The sequence below is a fragment of the Vicugna pacos genome, chromosome 8 (assembly GCF_048564905.1).
Source record: "Vicugna pacos chromosome 8, VicPac4, whole genome shotgun sequence".
NCBI classification, from domain to species: domain Eukaryota; kingdom Metazoa; phylum Chordata; class Mammalia; order Artiodactyla; family Camelidae; genus Vicugna; species Vicugna pacos.
In genome coordinates, this window is record NC_132994.1 from 31,047,580 (window position 1) to 31,069,009 (window position 21,430).

A 21,430-nucleotide genomic window follows, 5' to 3' on the forward strand; every position below is an offset into this window, starting at 1 on the left:
TTTACAAATTAGTGTTTTTATTTTCTTAGGAAAAATATCCTAAAGTGAAATCTCTGGGTCATATGATTGTCTTTTTGTTTTTTTATACAGAAGTTTCAAATAAGAGTCTGCCTGGAAAAAGGGTGCACTTGCACCCTTAAATGTTTCAGTGCAATGGAAAGTTCCTCATTACTTTGCTAAATGAAAAATATTAGAGTATAAAACATTGGGTATCATAAGATCTCAATGTTTTAAAAAAAGACCTCTATCTGTCAATGCATATGAAAAAAATGGAAGTTTAATGTTAATAGGGGTAACAGATGATTTAAAAAATGGTAATGGTAGTATGATGGGATTTCAGGTAATTTTTACCCTCTGTTTTTCTTATCTGTGGATTTTATATTTTATAATTTTATAAAATTAGCAGGAAATATTTGTGATAAGAAAAAAAAACAAGTGATTACTTATAAATACCTTAAAAATGTTACCAAATTTACATACAAAATCCCCTTTTATTTTTAAATTTTTCTTTGTTTGTTTGTTTGTAGGGGAGGTAATTAGGTTATTTATTTACTTATTTATTTTAATGGAGATACTGGGGATTGAACCCAGGACCTTGTGCATGCTAAGCATGTGCTATACCACTGAGCTATACCCTCCCTGCTCAAATCCCATTTTAATGCAGACGTGGTCAGAACTAGTTTTGGCCTTATTGGCTAACTGTTGAAGAGACCTTTGTTTATATAATAGAAGGTATGTTGTAACTGAGTTTCTATTGCACTCATATTTTTAATTTAACTGGTAAAATCACTTAAGTTTAAAATAATATGTAAAGAAAAAAGCAGAACTTGGGATTTAAAATATTTATTAAATTTAAAAAGAATAGAAAAGGCTTCTTTACCCTAGAATAATAACAGCTAACTTTAGGATTTACTACATGCCAGGTACTATTCTAAGCAGTTGAGATACGTTAACTCATCTAATTCTTAGCACAACGCAACTTAGGTACTGTTATTTTCTACAGAGCTTAAGTGATGTGACCAAGGCCGTATTCAGACTACCTGGGTATATCTCCTCTTGTTTTCAAAGAATTCCATTTCCTTAAACCCCAGTTCATATTACGAATTGCCTTAAATTTCAGAAATAGTTCACAGATGGTTGACATGAAAACATAAATAGATTGACATCTTAGTGTATATTTTACTGTATTTTCAGTGTTTTGTCTCATCTTGTTAGAAGCCTTTGACCTGCTGCTGCCATTGCTTCACTCATTGCCACCATCTTATGCAGAAAGGAAACAAGAGGATCTTCTAAGTCAATCAGATGCCCATTGCTATGAAAACATTCTAGACGCCTGTCTGTGGTAGCCTTGGCCCCGAGTTACTATGTTTGTTTTAAAGTAAGCTGAACACCACACTTATGTGGATATGCACAGTGTCTACATGCTGTGCTCTGAAACAAATATAAATCATTTGCCCTTGGAACATACACAAATCACAGTTTTTTTGTGCTTGAAGATGGCATTTCTTTTGGTATTATTTCCTGGTCCAGACTTCCCACTGTCAGCAAGATTTATGCTTGACTTATTTGTGGTAGTAACTGATTGTACTGAGCCATCCACATACTCTCTTATCTCTGATCCTGTGGGCCTTAACAGACCTAGGTAAAAAAACTGGGAGAGGTCTGAGTGCATTTAGAGACCGATAATTTCTGTGAATATGCCTTTTTTTTTCAACAGGAGATAGTTCATTTCCAAAATGCTGTTTAGGTTTTATGAGTTTCAGGGGAAAAAAAATTACCAAGATTCCAAGGGAAAAAGGGACATGTGTTAAGAGAACAGAAGAATTGTTAGCAAGGGCAATGAAATATTCAGAGTGAATGGATAAAGAAGACAGGAGAATGTAAATATAGGGTAAACATGCTAGTGAAAATATCATACAAATTGAAACAGTATTACTGGAAGATGATAAGCTAATAAAAGAAATATTATGATAGAGCTATGAATAAAATGAGCCCTTTTCCAAGATTTTCTTGATATTAAAAAAAATATCCAGGAGGGTTGAGGGGTATGTATAGCTCAGTGGCAGAATCCACGCTTGACTTGCATGAGGCCCTGGGTTCAATCCCCAGTTCCTCTGTTGGGGTTAAAGAAAGAGAGAGAGAGACTTAAAAAAAAAATCCATATGCCTAGCTGAAAGTTAGTGTTTTTTAGCAAGTATTTAAACATTAGAGAAAGGGGAGGAGGGATAAAATACATAGAATAGTCATAAATTAATGAAGCCCTTGCTTAAAATTACATCGTTTTCTTTTCTGTCTGGTTCTTTGGGACAATTTGTAATAATACAGAAATTGTGATGTGGCATAGCGGAGACATTGCCTTACATGTATCCAGTGATTTATCCAGTGAAAGAATTAGAGCAGAGTTGTGGAACTTGTTTCATGCCTGGAAAGATCCCCTGGGGCTTTGTGACCCTTCTGTGATCACTGGAGCAGGCTGGCCACTTGAAGAGATCCTCTGGTTTTTTTAGGGGATGAGGGTTTGTTCATTTTTTTGCCCAACCTTGCATCAGCCATAAAGATTTTCTCCATTGACACATAATATCCTGCTCTCTGATGCATAGGTGGAAAAATGAATGTGGTCAGGTGGTCATGCAGTTAATTAAAAAATTTCAGAATAACGTATCTCATGGTCATTACCTATGTTAATTCCTTTACATTAATAGGACTGAATAGTATAGAGATGTGATCCATTTTCAAGCTTCCTTTGCAAAGTACCTCTCAGATCTCTATGACGTAACTCTAAAACCACACCATCCAAGACGGTAGTCACTAGCCTGAATGGCTATTTAAATGTAAGTTAATAAAAATTGTGAAATATTAGGTACCCTAGGTGTACTAACCGTATGTCAAGTGCTCAGTAGCCACATGTGGCTGGTTAGCAGCTACCATCTTGGACAGCTCAAATGCAGAGCATTTCTATCATTGGCATAAAACTCTATGGGTCAGCACTCCTCTGGAGGATATAGCTTTTGAGGCAGTCATTGATTTTCCCTTATCCATAGCTTTTAAAGTGTAGGTTTATTGAAGAGAAATCATTGTTTTTTTCAGGTTGGACAGATGTTGTGACTTTGACAGCATATTATAATGACAGTAGATTGTGGGGTTAGCTAACTTCACTGTGAGGGAGTTTCATTCAAGTTAATCAGTAATAGAGATATACTGTGTTAAGCTGTAAAATACTATAAAGTTGGGCTTGTGGGAAACAGCATTATGTAGGTAGCGAAAAAGAACACTAACTCCAAAGACAGGAAACGTGATCTTGTCCCAGCTTTGCCACTAACTAGTTATAAGACTTTAGGCTTTTAATTTTTCCAAAGTTAATTTGAGATTTAACTTCTTTATCTCTAAATTGTAGCTTTAAATAAAATATTTTTAAAAGTCTCTTCCGTTACAACATTTCATTCTGGGCACTTTGTTCCCTCAGATACAACTGTTATAAAAGACCTGTGGTTCTGAATGGAAGAGGTTGTACAGAGAGAATGAGAAAGTGCCAGTGAGGCTGCCAAGGGAGCCCTGCCCTTACTCAGAGTCATTCTAAGATAACCAGTTAGCTGTAGCTAAACCACTGCCCAGGAATAGAAGGACTCTGTTGGTCTTAAATTGTAGCAGCTTATCCGAAAGTGTTGCTTTCATTGTGTTCACTCCTTCTGCCTAAAAACCTTCATTAGCTTTGGACTTTTGCAGGTGTGGATTTAAGTAGCATTTCCCCTGATCACTAGCTGTGGGACCTTGAGCAAATTGCATAACCTGCTCGTCTCCATTTCCTGTGGGATGGGTGAAATGAATTGATACCAATATCTCTTGGAGTTTACAGTCAGTTCGGAGGAAAGACACATAGATGGGAAAGTCTGTCATAGAAGTGTTCCAGGTGTTACAAAAACAGAAAGGTCTCTACCTGAGACCAAGGTAGACAAGAAGAGTGTAGTGGAAGGATAGACCAGGCAGAGTGAGTGGTGTGTGCACAGACACTGGGACATGAAATAAATAGGTAAAGGATTGAGAAGAAATAGTAGAGTATGGTAAGCGTTAAGCCTGGAAGATGAGCAGAGGCCAGAAAATAAAGGACTAACAGGTTTAAACTTCATGCTGAACAGTGCAGGGATACACTGCAAAGTTGTAAGCCTGTATATATGAGCAGAGTAGCGTGAAGGTATGGAGAGAGATGGAGCAAACCTGTGCCTTGGGATGTTCACTCCAGAAGCAGCAGGGAGAATGGGTTAAAAGCAAAGAGAAGCTATTATTCCAGTTAAAATGAGATATGATGAAGACTTGCAGTAGGAAAATGTGAGGAAGGGGGTAAAGGGGTGACGTAAAATCAGTATGAATTGAACTTGGTGACCCGTTGATGTGGGGGTGAGGGAGATGGAGGTTTCTGTCTAAAGCAACTAGATGGATGATGGTCACTTTTCATTGGGTAAGGAAACCATTGCCTTGACGGGTGACGTAATATAGTGTGTATCTAAGAGGCTATACCTTGGAGCTAGACTGCCTGGTCTAAAACCCTAGCTTTGCCATTTATTAACTTTGTGGTCCTGGGCTTGTTACTTTAGTGTCTTTGTGCCTTCGTTTCCTTCATTAGATTCGTTTACACATGCGTTAATGTGTGTAAAATGCTTAGAATAGTTCCTGGCAAGTAAGCACTATGTGTGTTTGCTGTTATTATTAGTGGAGGATATGAGTTAGTTACGTTTTAGGCATAAAAAGGGAGAGTCATGTGGAAATACATAGTAAGCAGTTGGGTATTTGAAGCTGGAGCTCAGTCGAGTAGTCTGTGCTAGGGATACTGAAATGGAAGTTATTATCTAAGTAGCAGTTGAGATTAAGGGAATACAGAAAGTATCCCACGGAAACCAGATACAGTGGTTAGAAGGCCAAGATGGAATTCGAGGAACAATGATAACTTAGAAGTCAAGGAAGATGGGCTTCTGGATGTTACTAAGGGAGAGTGACCAGAGGCATAAGGAAGAAAATTAGGCCTTATGGTCTTGGATACCAAGGGCAGTGAGGGAATGATTCATGCCAAATGCTATAAAGCTGACAAATATGATAAAAACTGAAGATTGAAAAGTCCACTGGATTTGCAGTGAGAGCATTTCTGTAGAGTTTGGGGCAGAGGTCACTTTACCAAGGACTGGAGAATGGAGGAGGAGGCATTGGACTTGGGAGTTAAGATCTTTCTTTCTCCCCCACTTTATCATTGATTTTTAAGAAATTTAACTTTATCAAAATAATAGTTAAAAACCAATTAGTTAGAAAAATCAAATAGTTCTATAAGGCTTGGAAGGAAAAAAGGAAAAGCACTTTCTTTTTTTATGGAGGAAATAAAAATAAAATTGTCTAGCTGTTTCTTCTGGAATTTACTGCCATGTTTCATACTGCTATTTCTTTTTCTCTCCAGATATTATCTGTAGACTTCCTATTGCAGAATATGAACTTTTAGCTTTTTTACCTCCCACATTCTTCTAAAAAAGAAAAAGAATTTGGTACAATTTTTGACTAAAGAAATATTTAGTATTAATTTATTATAGCTACATTAAAGTTACTCACAGAGGATCATAGTATATTGTGATTTTTTTCTCTTTTTAAACTTTTTAGAGTTAATAATTGCTTTTTTTGCTTAATTTTCTATATATGTATCACTACCATGTCTACAAAATCTTCAACAGAACTGGAAACCTACCCTATAGCTTCATACATCTCAGGTCATCTGCCAGTATCATTTTTTTTCCTTGGAGCATCTGCTCTTGAATTTACCTTCAATCTAAAAACTGTTGCTCTGTTCAGGCCTGCTGGATAGCTGTTGTCCCCATGTTTTTGCTGGTGGATTTTTTTTTTTTTAACTCTCATCTTGGGAATTTCTTTTGCCTCTTTACTATTTCTGGATCTCATGTCTTCATCTTTCTTAGTTTTATCCCATGACTGGATAGAACAAATATTTAAACTGTTTCCTAAGAAAGAGTACTAAGGAGGTGGAGTTTTCAAGACTCCATGTGTCTGATAGTTTGGCTAGGTATAGAATTCATATGGAACTACTTTTCCCTCATATTTGCAAATATTCTATTATCATCTAGTGTCTGTGTTGCTGCTGAAAATCAGATGCCATTCTGATTCTTACTCCTTTTTTATAATACTCCACCTTCTTTATCTTTCTCCCTAGAAACTTTTAGGTCCCTTGCTTCCTGCCACTCTGGGTTATTCTGAGATTTCACAGTGATATGCTGGGTTTTTTAATTCATCTTTTTCATGAATTGATCCTTTCAATATGAAAACTCATTTTTGTTCTTGGAACTATTCTCGAAGTCCTCAGCTTTCTTAGTTCTGTTTTTCTGTAACTCCCATGGGTGGATGCAGATTTTAAGCTTTCCACTCTTACTGTTCATCATTTTTATCTTTGTTCCCTTTTGGGGTATTTAATCAATTTTCTAATACTTCTGTTGAACTTTTAGTGTCTCTAATGATATATTCAATTTTATAAGAGCTCTTTCTTGTTTTCAGGAAAATCCTGACTTGTTTTATCATGTTGTATGATCTTTTACCTACCTGAGGATGTTAACTGCAGTGTTTTTTGGCTTTCTTCTCCCTGCTTGTCCTAATTCCTCCAGACTCTTTTTATGCTTGCTTGTGTTGGCTCCTTTCTTCCTTGTTGAAGCGTCTTGTGATTCTTGATCATCCATTTATAAGAGTGACCAAGATGTTCTGTTATGGGACAGTTTTACTAAATGCTTTGACACCACATCACATGGATTGCCATCCAGTATAATTTTCCTTGTCTCCCACTTACCAACCTGTAACATAATTCATGAGGACATATTTTGGGTTTGGGGTATGATCACAACTCACTTAAAAAATTTTTTTTTGTATATATATTTTTTAATTGGAGTATAGTCAGTTTACAATGTTGCATCAATTTCTGGTATACAGCATAGTGTTTTAGTCATCCATACACATACATATATTCCTTTTCATATTCTTTTTCATTATAGATTACTACAAGGTATTGAATATAGTTCCCTGTGCTATACAATAGGAACTTACTGTTTATCTACAATTGGGAGGTTTTAAATGACTAGATCTCTCAGCTAACCTAAACAGTCTTTATTGGTTGAAAATAAATATGTGTATTTTTAAATATATCTTTTTAAAAATTGTAAGTTATTCTATGTTGTCACTTTAAAAATACCTCAAATATGTTAGTACCCTTCAGTCAGTTTAAAATTTCACTCACATTTATTGTATTTGGGGCTTTATGTTCAAACTGTGCTTTAATTTTATTACTGATGTTATCTTTGTAAGCCCAGTAACATTGTAATAATGCATCGCTAAATCAGTAAGTTTTAACTGCTTGGTTTCATTATTTGAAATCCATGTGTGTTTGGACAAGTTTTATTTTCAAAAAGAAGTAACCCCAACATCAAATAATGTTATAATTTGCTTGCCTTTTTTTTTTAAACTTTTTTTATTGAGTAATGGTCGTTTTACAATATTGTATCAAATTCCAGTGTAGAGCACAATTTTTCAGTTACACATGAACATACATATATTCACTGTCACTTTTTTTTTCACTATGAGCTAATTTGCTTGGCTTTGAATGATAATTTTATGGGAAAGTTTTGGGCGCTGTTCACATAGTGAAAACAACTGAACAGTTTGTTGTTGTTAGGATAATGGAAACTGCTTTGCCTAATGTCTAAAGACTAGACACATTTTTTTTTAAATATCCTGCTTTTAGACAAGAAATAGATCATTCTTTTAGCTTTAAAAGTCGTTTATTTTCTTATCATACACATGTTGATATTCAGCTAAGAAGAACTCTTACTGTGGGTATAACAAAGCATGTTATGTGTTCACTTGTTAAAAAATAGCTGACAATCTCATTGTATGTCCAGGTCTTGACACAATTGTGTGTATCCGTGTGTTCTAGTAGTAAGTGCTCTTGCTTGATTTTTCTGTTCTATCATGAGCAAGCCAGAAACTTTAATAAAAGAGCAATACAGAGCTGTACTATTTTAAATCAAGAGCACAAGCTTTTTAATATATGCACTGAAAGATAACAGTAGACACTTCTGAAATATTCACACTCCCCCGCACCCCAAAAATACGTAAACCTAGTGTACCAAGTAACATGTTAGGCATTCCACTGATTTAATTATGAGTATATAATATGATTGTTGTATGTTATAGAACTTAAGATACTTAAAAATATATTGAAAAACAGAAATTCACATTAATTATCAGAAAATCACTGAAGCATTTCTCGAAACTCCAGAGTTTTTTACGTAGCAAGGTTGAAAAAAAAATCACTCTTAAAAATCACTCTTTCCAATAGCCTCAGATGGGGGTGAGTAGAGGTAGTTGTGGAAAGCTGAGTTGATTTTTTTCTGCATTGGATAAAGCCAAAAAGATAAGTTTGGAGTTTTTGTTAATATCTGTGCAGCTTGAGAAGTTTCTAATTCTTTCCTCAGTTCTAAGGGGAAAGTGGAGGCACCTCTCATTGATTCATCTTCTCTGCTACGCATCCCTGTCAACCATCATTGTAATAAAGGGTAAATATCAAACTGTTCTCAAAGCCAAATCAGCTCCATGCAGAGGGCAGAAACTGCCTTGGAGGAAAGGGTCAAGTGTAATTCCCCTCAGAAAGTATGCTCAAAAGGAGAGCAGGGTCTCTATAGTATTGTTCTCTTTAGTTTCAAGATCTTTGCTCTCCTGTGTTGTCTAAATCATCTTCCTGCTGCCTTTCAAATTCATGCATCAGCCCAGCTGCACAGATTGTAGAGTCTGAAAATAATTCTGCGAATTCATTCCAAAGTCCTTATATTCATTTATTCTCAGCTCCATTCATGTTTATATTCATTACTTCTTACTCATCTCTGGCTCTGTATCTCGCTCTACCTCCTCCAGCGTCTCTCCTTTTCCAGTCATACAAATGATACAAAATGTCAGATTGTAAGTCACTAGAAGATTTAATTTTCTAAAATTTGTTGGTAATGTCCAGTATAGAGCCATATCCATGTTGGTCTTACTAAATACTTTATAAATATAATAATGATAACTTCAATTTCAACTTAATACCTTTTTAAAAATTTAATTATGCCAACATACCTCTCACTCATGGAGTATCTCTTTATCAAAGGTGTATTTTTACAATATTTTTAAGTGAGAATTTGATACGTAGAAAGAAACTGAATTTTAACAGTGAATCATTTTTTTAATTTTGTATTTTTTCATTAATAGACTTTTTTTTTAGAGCAGTTTCAGGTTCAGAGCAGAATTGAGCAGAAAATAAAGAGTTTGCACATAGCCCTCCCCACCGGCACATATACACTCCTGAACCCTCAACATCCCTCATCAGTGTGGCATATTTGGTACAATCACTGGGCCAACATAGACACATTATTATCAACTAAAGTCCACAGTTTACATTAGGCCAACGGTGAACCATTATATCCATCCTCTAGATTGTATAATTAACATTTTCCTATACTTGGTTTTTCACGTAACTATACATCTATCAACGTGGATCAGTAATCTGTCTTTTTGATGCATTTCAAAAGAAGTTACAAGCATCAGTACACTCCCCCCTAAATCCTTCAGCGTGCATATCATTAAGTAGAGTTCAATATCTTTTTTGAGGTAAAATTGATAAACAGTGAAATGCACAATCTGTAAGTGCACCATTCAATAACTTTGACAAATGACTAGACTTTTGTAGCCTGAACCACTCTGAAGACATTGAACATTATCATCACTCCACAAAGATTTCTCTTGTCCTTCCTAGTCAGGCTTCCTAGTCAGTCACCCATCCATCCACAGGCAACAAGTATTCTAGCTTTTTCCTATCATAGGTTAGTTTTGTTTATCCTAGAAAATTCATACAAATGGAATTGCAATCTGTACTCTTTGTATAAAGCCGCTTTCACTCGGTATTGGTGGGAGACAGTTTTCCCTGGATCTCCCAGTTGGCTGCCCGTTTTGTGCATGAGAAACTGACACTCCTTTATATGTTTATATAACAAACAGCCTTGGAACATAGAGCTAGTGTTTCCTTCTAGAGTACAGGATGGTGCTTACTGCCCATTATAAAAATTCAGGTTCCCTAAACTCAGTGTTCCTCTCTTATAATCCAAACCACTGTATGTAAGTTGTATTTGACTTTTCCTTGTGGGACTAGGGGCTTGTAGAACCAGCATAAAAGTGCTGATACTCTGGTTACTGCTATTGCTCCGAATAACAAACTTTTCTTTATCTCTGAATCTGTGCCTTCAACCAGCATCTGTGAAATTCTAGCAGGCTAATTTTTTGACTTGTGTTTGAGGTAAAATCAGAGACCCTTTATAGTTTTTTATAGTTCAGAGTAGTTCATTTGTTACAATTGTTGAACCTACAGCAATGCATCATAATCACCCGAGGTCCATAATTTATGTTAGGATTCACTCTTGGTATTGTACATTCTGTGAGTTTGGTCAAATGAATAATGATATATATCCATTGTTAAAGTATCATGCAGAATATTTTCACTCCCCTAAAAATCCCTATGCTCTACCTATTCATCCCTCTTCTTCCCTAGACCCTTGGAAACCACTCATCTTTTTACTGTCTTCATAGTATGCTTTTTCCACAAAGTCATATAATTGGAATCATACAGTATGTAACCTTTTCATATTGCCTTCTTTCACTTAGTAATATGCATCAAGGTTTTTCCATATCTCCATGGCTTAAAAGCTCATTTCTTTTCAGTGATAAATAGGATTCCATTGTCTGGATGTACCACAGTTTATTTATCCATTCACCTATTGAAGAACATCTTGATTGCTTCCTAATTTTATCAGTTATGAGTAAAATTGCTATGCATGTTTTTATGTGGACATAAGTTTTCAACTTCTTTGAGTAGATACCAAGGTGTGAATGCAGTTACTGGATTGTATGATAGGAGTATGCTTAGGTTTGTTAAGAAATTGCCAAACTATCTTCCAAAGTCACTGCATCATTTTGTGTTCCCATCAGCAATGAATAAAATTTCCTATTGCTTCATATCTACAACAGCATTTGGTGTTGTCACTGTTCCAGATTTTGGCCATTCTAATAGGTGTATAATCATATCTCATTTTAATTTACATTTCCCCCATGACATATGATGTGGAACATCTTTTCATATGTGTATTTGCCACCTATACATCTTCTTTAGTGAGATGTTTATTGAGATCTTTGGCCCATTTTTAAATCGAGTTGTTCATTTTCTTATTGTTGAGTTTTAAGACTTATTTGTATATTTGAATAACAGTCCTTTATCAGATGTGTCTTTTACAGATATTTTTCTCAGCCTATGACTTATCCACTCATTTTCTTGACTTTATTTTCTGCAGAGCAGAAGTTTTTAATTTTAATGAAGTCCAGGTTATCAATTATTTTCTTCATGGGGTCATGCCTTTGGTGTTGTAGTTGAAAAGTCGTCATCATACCCAAGGTTATTAGGTTTTCTTCTATAGTGTCTTCTAGGAGTTTTATAGTTTTGCATTTTCAATTTAAGTCTTTGATTCATGTTGAGTTAATTTTTGTAAAAGTATAAGAGCTATGTAGAATTTTTTTGCATGTGTATATTTATCTGTACTTAATTTAAATATATTATAATATATTATGTATAATTATTCATTAATATGTAAGAGAAATTTATAATTTTTTCAATTTGATGAAACATGAATATCACTGAAGCTTAGATTTGATAGGAATTTTTTGTAATTTCTTTATTTAGCCATCATGTATTAAGTACCTCTTGTTTTCAAAGGGAGGCAATAAAAATAAAATGTCCTACAATAAAAGGACCTAATTCTTACAATTCAATATATCATCTAAGAAGTTTCACAGAAATATTTTAAAAAGTCAAACAAAACAAACAGCAGCTAAAGCTTCAATATTCTAAACCTGATGTTGTGACTGTGGTGTTGAGCGCCAACTGAAACATCCTATAGAATGTTACACTAGGCTTTACAGTATACAAGGGCTTTTGGTGTAAAAGATCTGGCTTTCAGTCCTGACGCTACCATTCCTCAGGTTTGACCTTGGGTCTCTCGTGTCCTCATCTAAAAGAGAAAATCACAGCTACTTTGTCCTTCCTCCCTCCCTGTTGCCTTTACTCCCCACCACCCTGACTCTCCTCCGCTGCCTTGAATATATATTGAGCACCTGCTGTGTTTTAGGGTGGTTTTAGGTGTAGGGATGGAAATGAAAAATTGTGATATTTTCTTTTGGGAAGTTTGTAGCCTTAGAAGAAAACAAGACACATGGCAAGGCAGACTGGTAAGTGTTATAATGGTGATCTATACCACGTATAGTTAAAAAGAAGTACCTGTGTTTGCTCAAGAATGACATGAAAAGGTTTGAAGATGAGATAATGTTTAAACTGAAAGTCAGTAATGTGCAGACATTTGCCAAGTTAGGGTCAGAAGTAAGGGTAGTTTGGATCAAATGAAAGCATTCAGACAGTACTTGTTTTTGAGTAGGTTCTTGAACCTGTTTTGTTTCCTCTCACCTCCCCCATACCTGTGTTAGCAGAGAGAGGAGCAGACTGGATTCTTACAGAAATAGTGTAAGCCGTGTATTGAGCTGCTCTTCAGTCTGCTAAGCATTGTCCTAGGCATTTTACATTAATTTTTTACAATCTAACAATAACTAGTAGATATTTTTTGTTCCTTGAAGATGTTATTTTCCCCAGTTGGATAGATAAGGAAACTGGGGCACAGGCCTTTCTTTGTTTTTTTAACATGTCTCTGGTCATGCAGTTTGAGATTGTAAATAGTAGGATTAGGACTCAAACCAGTATTCAAATCCAGCTTTCATCCCTGCATGCTTTCCGTTGCACCTTTTTAAATACCATTCCAGTAGTGTTGTCAGTTTTAGTGTGTTCTTCTCAGTGTTGAAGTACAGGCCAGATGATGGGATTTGGTTAAGATTGACTTTAACATCAAGAACAGTAGAAATAAAAATCTCGTTATTTTAAATCCTGTTTATGTGAAATTTAGTGATTTGACTGGGGCTAAACTGGATTTTCTCTATTTAGATAAAGCTTGGTAAACATTGGCTTCTACAGTGCCACCAGATTTCCTTTAGCGTCTAGTTTTTTAAGGGATTTTAGTTATGTAAGAACTAAAATCTAGCTCCTCTTTAGTAAATTGGGAAATAATAAGTAAGAATACATAAAGGGAAATTTCAGCGTTGTCAAAAAATAGTTACTCATTCATTTCGATATATGTCTACATAGAGTGAAGTCATAGAATTTAAAAAGTATATTTTAACAAAGGATAGACAGCTGTGTTTTCTAACAGAAAGAAAAGAGGGAGACCCACCCAATGGTATGCAATTTGTCCATGGTTGTGCAACACATTAGTTGCTGGAGCCAAGGCTAGATCCCAGAGCTCCTAATACTTAGTCTAGTGACATTTCTCTTGTGTTCTTGTAGGTACCTCAGGCTTAATGATTCCCAGAGTATCTTGGCATGTATTTCAAAAGCATATAGTCCTTAAGTAATGGCCAAGACTTATGCATATTATATAAAGGTTAATTGCCCTGTACTAATTGTATATTTTTCCACTGATACCTTAGAAAAAAGTCTTTGCCTCATAGAACTATTTAAAAGAAATGAATATATCTGAATTTTTAACTCTTCAGCCTACTAATATTATCTGTTATTCCAGACATCTTTTTTTTCTAGCATACCTTTATCACCCAGCTTTATTGAACTATAATTCTTCTACAACTTAATTTTTATTTAAATTCTTATTATACTGCTTAACAATGAAGTGAATCACTTAAATCTGTTGTTATAATTAGAGAAAGTCAAGAGCTGTCATCTTCCAGCCAATTAGTGTTAGATCTTTTCTGGAGTGAAGCACTTGGAAGAGACTTGCAAAGATGCTTGTATTACTAGTACAACATCACTACCCATTTACCAATAAATTGTCACATGGGGCAAGCAATGTTTTATAGCAGGTAATATGTATGACTTAGAATGTGTTTTGCAAAACCAGTTCCTCCTTCCATTTTTTAGTTTAGTTGTAACCACCTCTTACTAAGACTTCATGATAGTTACCTTGTAACGGGCATCCCTGCCCACACACTCCTCCTGTCTCCAGACATCTAGGGTATTGCCAAACAAATTAGATATTTTTAAAACACAGATTTGATCTTGCTGCTTGTGAAAGCAAAAAAGTATCAATAGGTGTTTATTTTATACAGAAGACAATGCTTAGTGTGTCAATCAAAAATTTCCATTTTCCAGCCTCATTTATGGTCACCCACTAATACACTTAAAGTAAGTTTCTTGCCTTGCCCAAACATGTATTAACTGTCCTGCTCTACAAGCATATGGTTAAACCATTAGCTCAGTTTGAATTAATGTCTTCAACCTCCATTGAAATCTCTTTCTTCATGCGCTCAAAAATGTACCTCATGTGTAAAAGCTTCCATACATAATATATATTCCATTAAATATAGTCCATTCAGTATAGACCTCTCCTTGGTATTCCCTTTAGCTCTGGGAAATTTTCTCACACTATTCATTTCATAATTTATCTTCCTTCATCTTCTGTATTCTCTTTCTCAGGAGCTCTGGTCCAGGTTTTGCTGTTTGTCCTTTTGGATTCATACTCTGTTCTTCTCTTTTCTCTCATATATTTCCTTTTGGGAAGTCTGTTTACCCTGTGTCCCAAGAGGTTTTCTAAACTTTTGTTTCTAACCCACTTAATTTCAATGATCACTATTAACTTTCTGAGAGGATTTTTTAAATTCTCTGGTTGTTTTTGTTTTTGTTTTATTGATGTTATCTCAGATATCTGTAGAGATACTCTAATTAGATTGTGTATAAAGTTTCTTTTGTTCCCTCATTTATCTTGGCCTTTCTTCATTATGCTGCATGTTTTGTGATTCTTGGTTGACCCTTCAGATATATGAATGAGGGGTAAGAACGAAGGGTAGGAATGATTTAAGGCTGAGTGGGTAGGGAAACAGTGCTTGCACTTGCGGGCTCCTAATGGTCAGCATGAGTAGAAGTTTGTGTGCAGGATCCAATATTTCACAAGTTGCCCAGATATTTCCTTCAGTCTCTTAAGAGAAGGGCCTCATGTTATTTGTGTTGGGGTATTGTTTGCCTGTTTTCACATCTATGGAAAATGAGATGGGTATCTAGTCCACATGCAAACTTCCCATTAATCCTTCTGTTTTCAGGCCCACTGCTCTCCCTTGCTTTCATCGCACATGTAGTGTCTCAGCACAGTCTGTGAGTTCTGTTAGGAATGCTGGTTCCTGCTTGTGCTGCAGCTCCTTTTATTAGTTTTGCTAACATATGGCTCCTTCAACTCAGTTAATCAGCCAGCAGTCTCTCTAACTTCCAGAAACTTCTTTAATTCTGCTTCCCAATGATGGCACCCCTCTTATGCTCTTTCTTATTGTGAATCTATTCATTTTAACTATCTTACTATCATTTTGATATCTTTTAAAGAGTATCATGAAACACATTTATTCAGCCTGCCATCTTGAATTGGAAGTCAGCTTCTGCTTCCTAGAGAAGAAAATACACTCTTACTTCTAAGGAGAATCAAGAATAAAACTGTAGGAACACTTTACTGTCTTCTCAGTCCAGCTGGAGAGAAAAAACAGGTGCCAAAGGAGATAAGTGATCCTCTTACTAAGTGCAACCTTGGGTAGAAATACTTGACAAATAAAATATAGTGTTTGAACACTCCTATTTGACTCCATGTACATGTCATTCTTTGAAAGTCATTTTTAAATGACCGGAGGGGAGGAAAGGGAGGTATAGCAAGGAAACTGAGAGCGAGTATTTTTATAATTCTGAAATAAACTTGTGCCAAAATGAATTTTAAAATTTGGAATAAAAGGAAGTGGGTGAAAGGGGAACCTTCTTTGGTTGGAGGAAGAGGAACACAAATTAAAGTGTTAGATAAGTTAACTGAATATGTGCACATTCAAAATTGGCCTGTCCCCTTTGTAAGTGCCTGATATCTCAGCAGGCATGTCAGCAGCTTCTTCTAAATGATTCTTCATTCATTTGTTTATTTAATCACTCAATAACTGTGATTCTGTCCAATAGAAAATAAACGTCTATTTTGTCCAAACAGATGTCACAGATGACAGTGTAAGCCCAAACACCAAAAAGTCTTGCCTTATGCAGGTCTTGCATGTAGATTGAACAAAAATCTACATAAACCTGCATTCTTGGTTCACAGAGGCAGAACATCATTTTGTGAGCCACATCAATGAGAATGATTAGAGAATATGGGAAGAAGGAAGAACAAGAAAAACAGATCCATATTAACTTCTGAATGGAGTCAGAGAACAACCTTATTACCATGAGCCATTATAATACTATCAGCATTTTATTCCAGAGGTACCATGCGCAGTGTCACCTTGACACTAAAGATAAGAGAAGTTATTTTATGTAGCAGCAGTAGGAGCGGGAAGTGTGACTTTGCATGAGCAATTCACTTAACCCCTTAGAATTCAGTCCACCTTTTTTCAAGTGGGAGTTGGACCAAATAACCATTAAGGTTCTTACTGGTGCAAAACCTTGAATTCTTTTAAACACTTACTGAATGATGGTAGTTTGCAGGCATTAGTTTAATCCTTTAGGAAATTCTAAGATATATGTCACAGTGCCTGGCCTTCAGGAGAAGATAAACCCAAAAAAGCAAATAGAAGTAGGGCATGCACAGATGTCTGCATTACACAGGGGTGTACTGTAAAAACTGTGTAGGAGAATCACTTAAATGAACAGGAGAGAATTTCCAACTTGGGCAATTGAGGGTGATTGCATAAAGGGTTATATGAATTATGGCTTGAATCTTCAGTAAGATTTTGATAGACAGCTGTGCCTAAAAGAGAGCATCCCCACCAGCATAAGCTGGAGTGCAGAGATGAGAAAACGTGAAGTGTGTTCAGGGAAGTACAAGTCAGCCAGCCTTATTAGTGGAGGAGTTGTGTTTTAGGGTGTTGGAAAAGGAAGTGGAAAATATGAGTAGAGGTAACATTATGAGTGGGTCTCACCTACAATTTAAGAGAAGTATTGTAGCTTTTTTAGACAGGAGACTAACAGGCAGAGATTTATTCAGAGAAAATACGCAGGTGTGGAAGATGCTATGGAGTAGGGAGGAGACTTGATGCTGAAACAGCAGTGAAGAAACTTATACTCATCCAGGAGGGAGATAGCTGGCACCAGAAGTAGGGCAGTGGCAGTCCAATGAAATGGTTGGAGCAAATGAAAGAGATTATGAAGTAAGAATGCACACACTTCAATACATGGTTTGGGTAAAACTAAGGATTAGAACCAGTGTAACTGGGAAAATGGAGGCACCTTTAATAAAAAATGACAAGGCAAGGGAAGAAGTTGATTTTTGTGAAGAAATAAAATTAGCCAATTCCTCATCTTTCAACAAATCTTTCCCATTTATGTAACAGCAATTTCAGTGTAATAGCAAAGATAGAACAGTCTCTGTGAATTCTTGTCTTTCTTTCAAAGCCACTATAGTTTCTTAGGGATATTACTATTATTTTTTGTCAATTATTATGACTCTGAATTGCCTTATGTACTCATTTGGAGGAGAATGTAGGATAGAATGAAAAAAAAAAAAGTATTCTTTCAGAATATCTTGAAGAATAGCCAAAACTCAGTGGTCCTTAGGAAGAGCAGAATTTTACTTTAGATATGGAGAAACAGCTCACTTATAAATGATACCCATCAACAATTATAATAATAGAAAATGAAATCAAATTATGTATACCCATACACTAAAAGCTATCAGGAAGTAAGTGATAGAATTTTGATTATAGAAAATAACATGAGCATATGATAGCTCTAATTAAAGCTGCTATCCCTTCCTTCTCTTAATTACAGTAGTTGACCTCTGCTCCACTTCATCTGGTTTGATCATCTGCACTTTCTTGAGTGGGAAGTGAGAAAGGAAATGAAAGTAAAAGACTATTTATAATTAGTGAGGGGAAAGCTTGGGAAAAAAAATAGATTTGGAAATATATAAAGCTTTAAAAACTATATTTTTTTAATTTTAAAGAATGTAAGCAGTTGTGTTTTTTCTTTTTTTTTCTGATTTCTACATAGCATCAGAGAGCAGAAAAGTTGCTGCCAAATTACACTTCCACATGAAGTCACAGTGTGAGATAAGCTGCACTAGGAACTGGTTAAAAACCCTGTCTTCATGTGTTGTATTGCTTTCACAAGGAATAGCTTCCTTTTGCATTGAAATTTGAAGTGTTGTTTTTATCTGTTCCATATAACTGTTTGGTTATCTGTAATTATTTAGCTGCCTTCAGAGTCATGGACTTGGGGGGAGTGAAGATTTCCTGGTCCAGCATTTCCAGAAGTATGCTAGTCATCTGTAGTTTAAAGAAAGGGCTCTGGGATCAATTAGATTGGGAAATTGCTGGGTTAAGCACAGTTAAACAAGATTTTTATTTCTGTGGAGGTGGGGGAGGGTATGGAAACTCAGAGACTTTAATATGTTAATGCAAATCAACTAAGGGGAAACTACGTATAGCAATTTACAACCTTATCTGACCCCCAGATCCTTTTTTCATGGAATCTTTTTCAGAACCATTGTTTCTCAGAACACATGGGGGGAAACTCAAATCCCTTAAATTGACAGATAAACAGAAAAGAGAGTAATGGCTCATTCAAAACTGCATAGCTATTTACTTAAAGAACTAGACTTGAACCAAGGTCTCGACCTACCATATTCCGATGTGTTTCCTTTTGCCCCCAAATTCAGAAAAATCTTTAAAAGCTACATGGAACTTAAAATTAGATCTGTAAAATGTACACAGAGGGATTTGAAGAAATAAATAAAATGAATGATTTAGTGATTTTAGTATATTTTTGAATTGGTACATTCACTTTGATGAAAAGAGTTAGATCAAAAGGGCCAATTAATGTTTGTAACCAAAGTTAGATTTTTCCAATCAGGAAACTTTTTTTGGTCATTATTAAGTACCTTTCAAATTATAAAAATCTGTTTCCTTTCAAATTATAAGAAGTTCAAACAATACAATAATGTGTGTATCCAAAAGCCTCCCATTTTCCCTGGAGAAAATGACTATTTATGATATGCTGTCTATTGTTCCAGACTGCATGCCTCTATAAGTAAACGTGTGTCTTTTAAAAACTTATCTACATAGATGATGTTATGATAGACACACTGTTCTTTACTCTTCAGTTTTTTACTCAACCGTATTACGTTTATCTTCCCCATGCTAATACATATAGATCTTTTAATAGCTCAATAATGCTACATTTTATAACTACTATAATTTAATCACTTTCCCATTGATAGACATTAGGGTAGCTGTAATTTTTCTATCAGACAGCAGTGCTGTAGTGAATTTTGATACAGGTTTTGGGTGGGGGTAGGGGGGAAATTGTGTGAGTATGTCCATAGGAGAGTCCTTGAAGTAGAGTTGCTGGATCAAAAAATAAACACATTTAAATTTTTATAAGTGTTGCCAAATTGCCTTAAAATATGTTATTAGTTTATTCTCCCACTGCCACTATTACAACAGGAAACTTTTAAATAGTATGCCTTTTGCTGAACTTAAAAAAAAATTATACTTAGTAAATGAATATGTTTCTATGTTAATCTTAAATCATAGAGATAATTTATAATATATTAATAATGATGATCTTTCTTTCTCTCTCCCTCCCTCCCCTGCTCTTCTCAGAGCAAATTATTCATGGAAGGATTCAGAAGCCTAAAAGAAGGAGAACCAGTGGAATTCACATTTAAAAAATCTTCCAAAGGCCTTGAATCAATACGGGTAACAGGACCTGGTGGGAGCCCCTGTTTAGGAAGTGAAAGAAGACCCAAAGGGAAGACACTACAAAAAAGAAAACCAAAGGGAGACAGGTAATTATTTCACTTTGTTAGTTTTGTGAGTTTATTATATTTGGAAAACATTTCTGAAAGTTTAATGTACATTTTTATTATGTTAGTGGACTTTAGATAGTGTAGCCAAAATAAAATAAAATGCTACTACTAAGTATTTGAATAGAATTAATCAGAAATATAGTCTATCTTGCAATTTGAATTCTCTGCAGAATATACTTAACTGAGCCTTCAGCACTGAGCACTGGAAAGTCCCCGACTACCACTTCCACCGGACAGGTCAGAGACCAAAAATGGGGAGTTGAAGTTCCCAGCAGAGGTGCCCCTCTGTACATCTTAACACCCCTACCTATTTTTCAAATGAAAACACATTTATTGTTTTGTCTGTTTTTAAAAGATGACTCATATACATAAAATTCAAGTATTAAAAAAAAAATCACTGGAAATACTAACTATAAATGGGAATCGTAATATATATGCAAAATTTTTGAAACTTGCACTTTTTTCTCACTTAAGGGTAAATCATGGAATATTTCATGTCCGTCTTTAGCATTGCATAAATTCCCACTGTGGGAATGTACCAAAATTTAAACAAGCTATATTAAATTAACTTAATTGTTAAATTTAGGCTATTTCCAATATTTTAAATTTATCAATAGCACCATGGTAAGAATCCTTACATGTACATTTTTGAAAAATTGAGTATATCCTGAAGGATAAATACCTAATAGTCAAAAGATCTGGTTCAAAAACAATGCACTTTGAAAATTTTGATATCTATTTTTAAATTGCTCTTCAGAAATGATTAGGGCCAATATACAACCCTTTAAAAGTAAAACTGTTTGTTGAAAAATGTCATCTTTTAATCTTTTCCAATTACAGAGGTTAAGAAATGCAGTTCATTTTTTTTTCTTTGCATCCTTTGATTAGAGGTTAAATTTATTTTTATATGTTTTAATTTTAATTTTTTTCTTCTATGAATTGCATGTTTCTTGCCCTTTGCTTATTTTTCTACTGAGATGTTCATTTGCTATTACTGATTTCTAAGTTCTCTCTTTAGAAGAACATCTCAGTTTTCCTCTTTCCTATGCTGGGAAAAACTCAGTTCTGCCATATTATATTTCTTACCTTTGTGTCTCCATTGCTTTTACACAGAGCACTTCATTTCTGGTCACCAAATGTGTGGAGTTTTTTCCCCACACAAAGCAGTTCTCCACAGTGCCAGCTGGGTGTCCTATAATTTAACTCAATTCTGACACTATCTACCTGGAGATAGTGTCTGGTCCTACAGGTTAAGGGCTCAGTCCCACAAGACTGCTCCCACCACACTTTAAATGCCAATTGCAAGTCCCCTGCAACTTCTAAGTTGGCTACAAATCAGTAGTGTCCACAACCCCCTCCTCAGGTTTGCTAGAGTGGCTCACAGAACTCAAGGAAACACTGCACTTACCAGCTTATTAAAGGATATAATAGCCAGATAAAGGATACAGATGAAC

General features: G+C 35.3%; 1 protein-coding gene across 4 annotated transcripts in view; it reads left to right on the top strand.

Moving 5' to 3' along the window:
* The window catches only part of LIN28B (lin-28 homolog B), a 115,795-nt gene that overhangs the window by 47,869 nt on the left and 46,496 nt on the right, over positions 1–21,430 (top strand). For all 4 annotated transcript variants that reach the window (XM_072966293.1, XM_072966296.1, XM_072966292.1 and 1 more), the window contains one exon: positions 19,771–19,955. In XM_072966293.1, the coding sequence (XP_072822394.1) occupies positions 19,771–19,955 (185 nt within the window). The remainder of the gene's footprint in view (positions 1–19,770; positions 19,956–21,430) is intronic.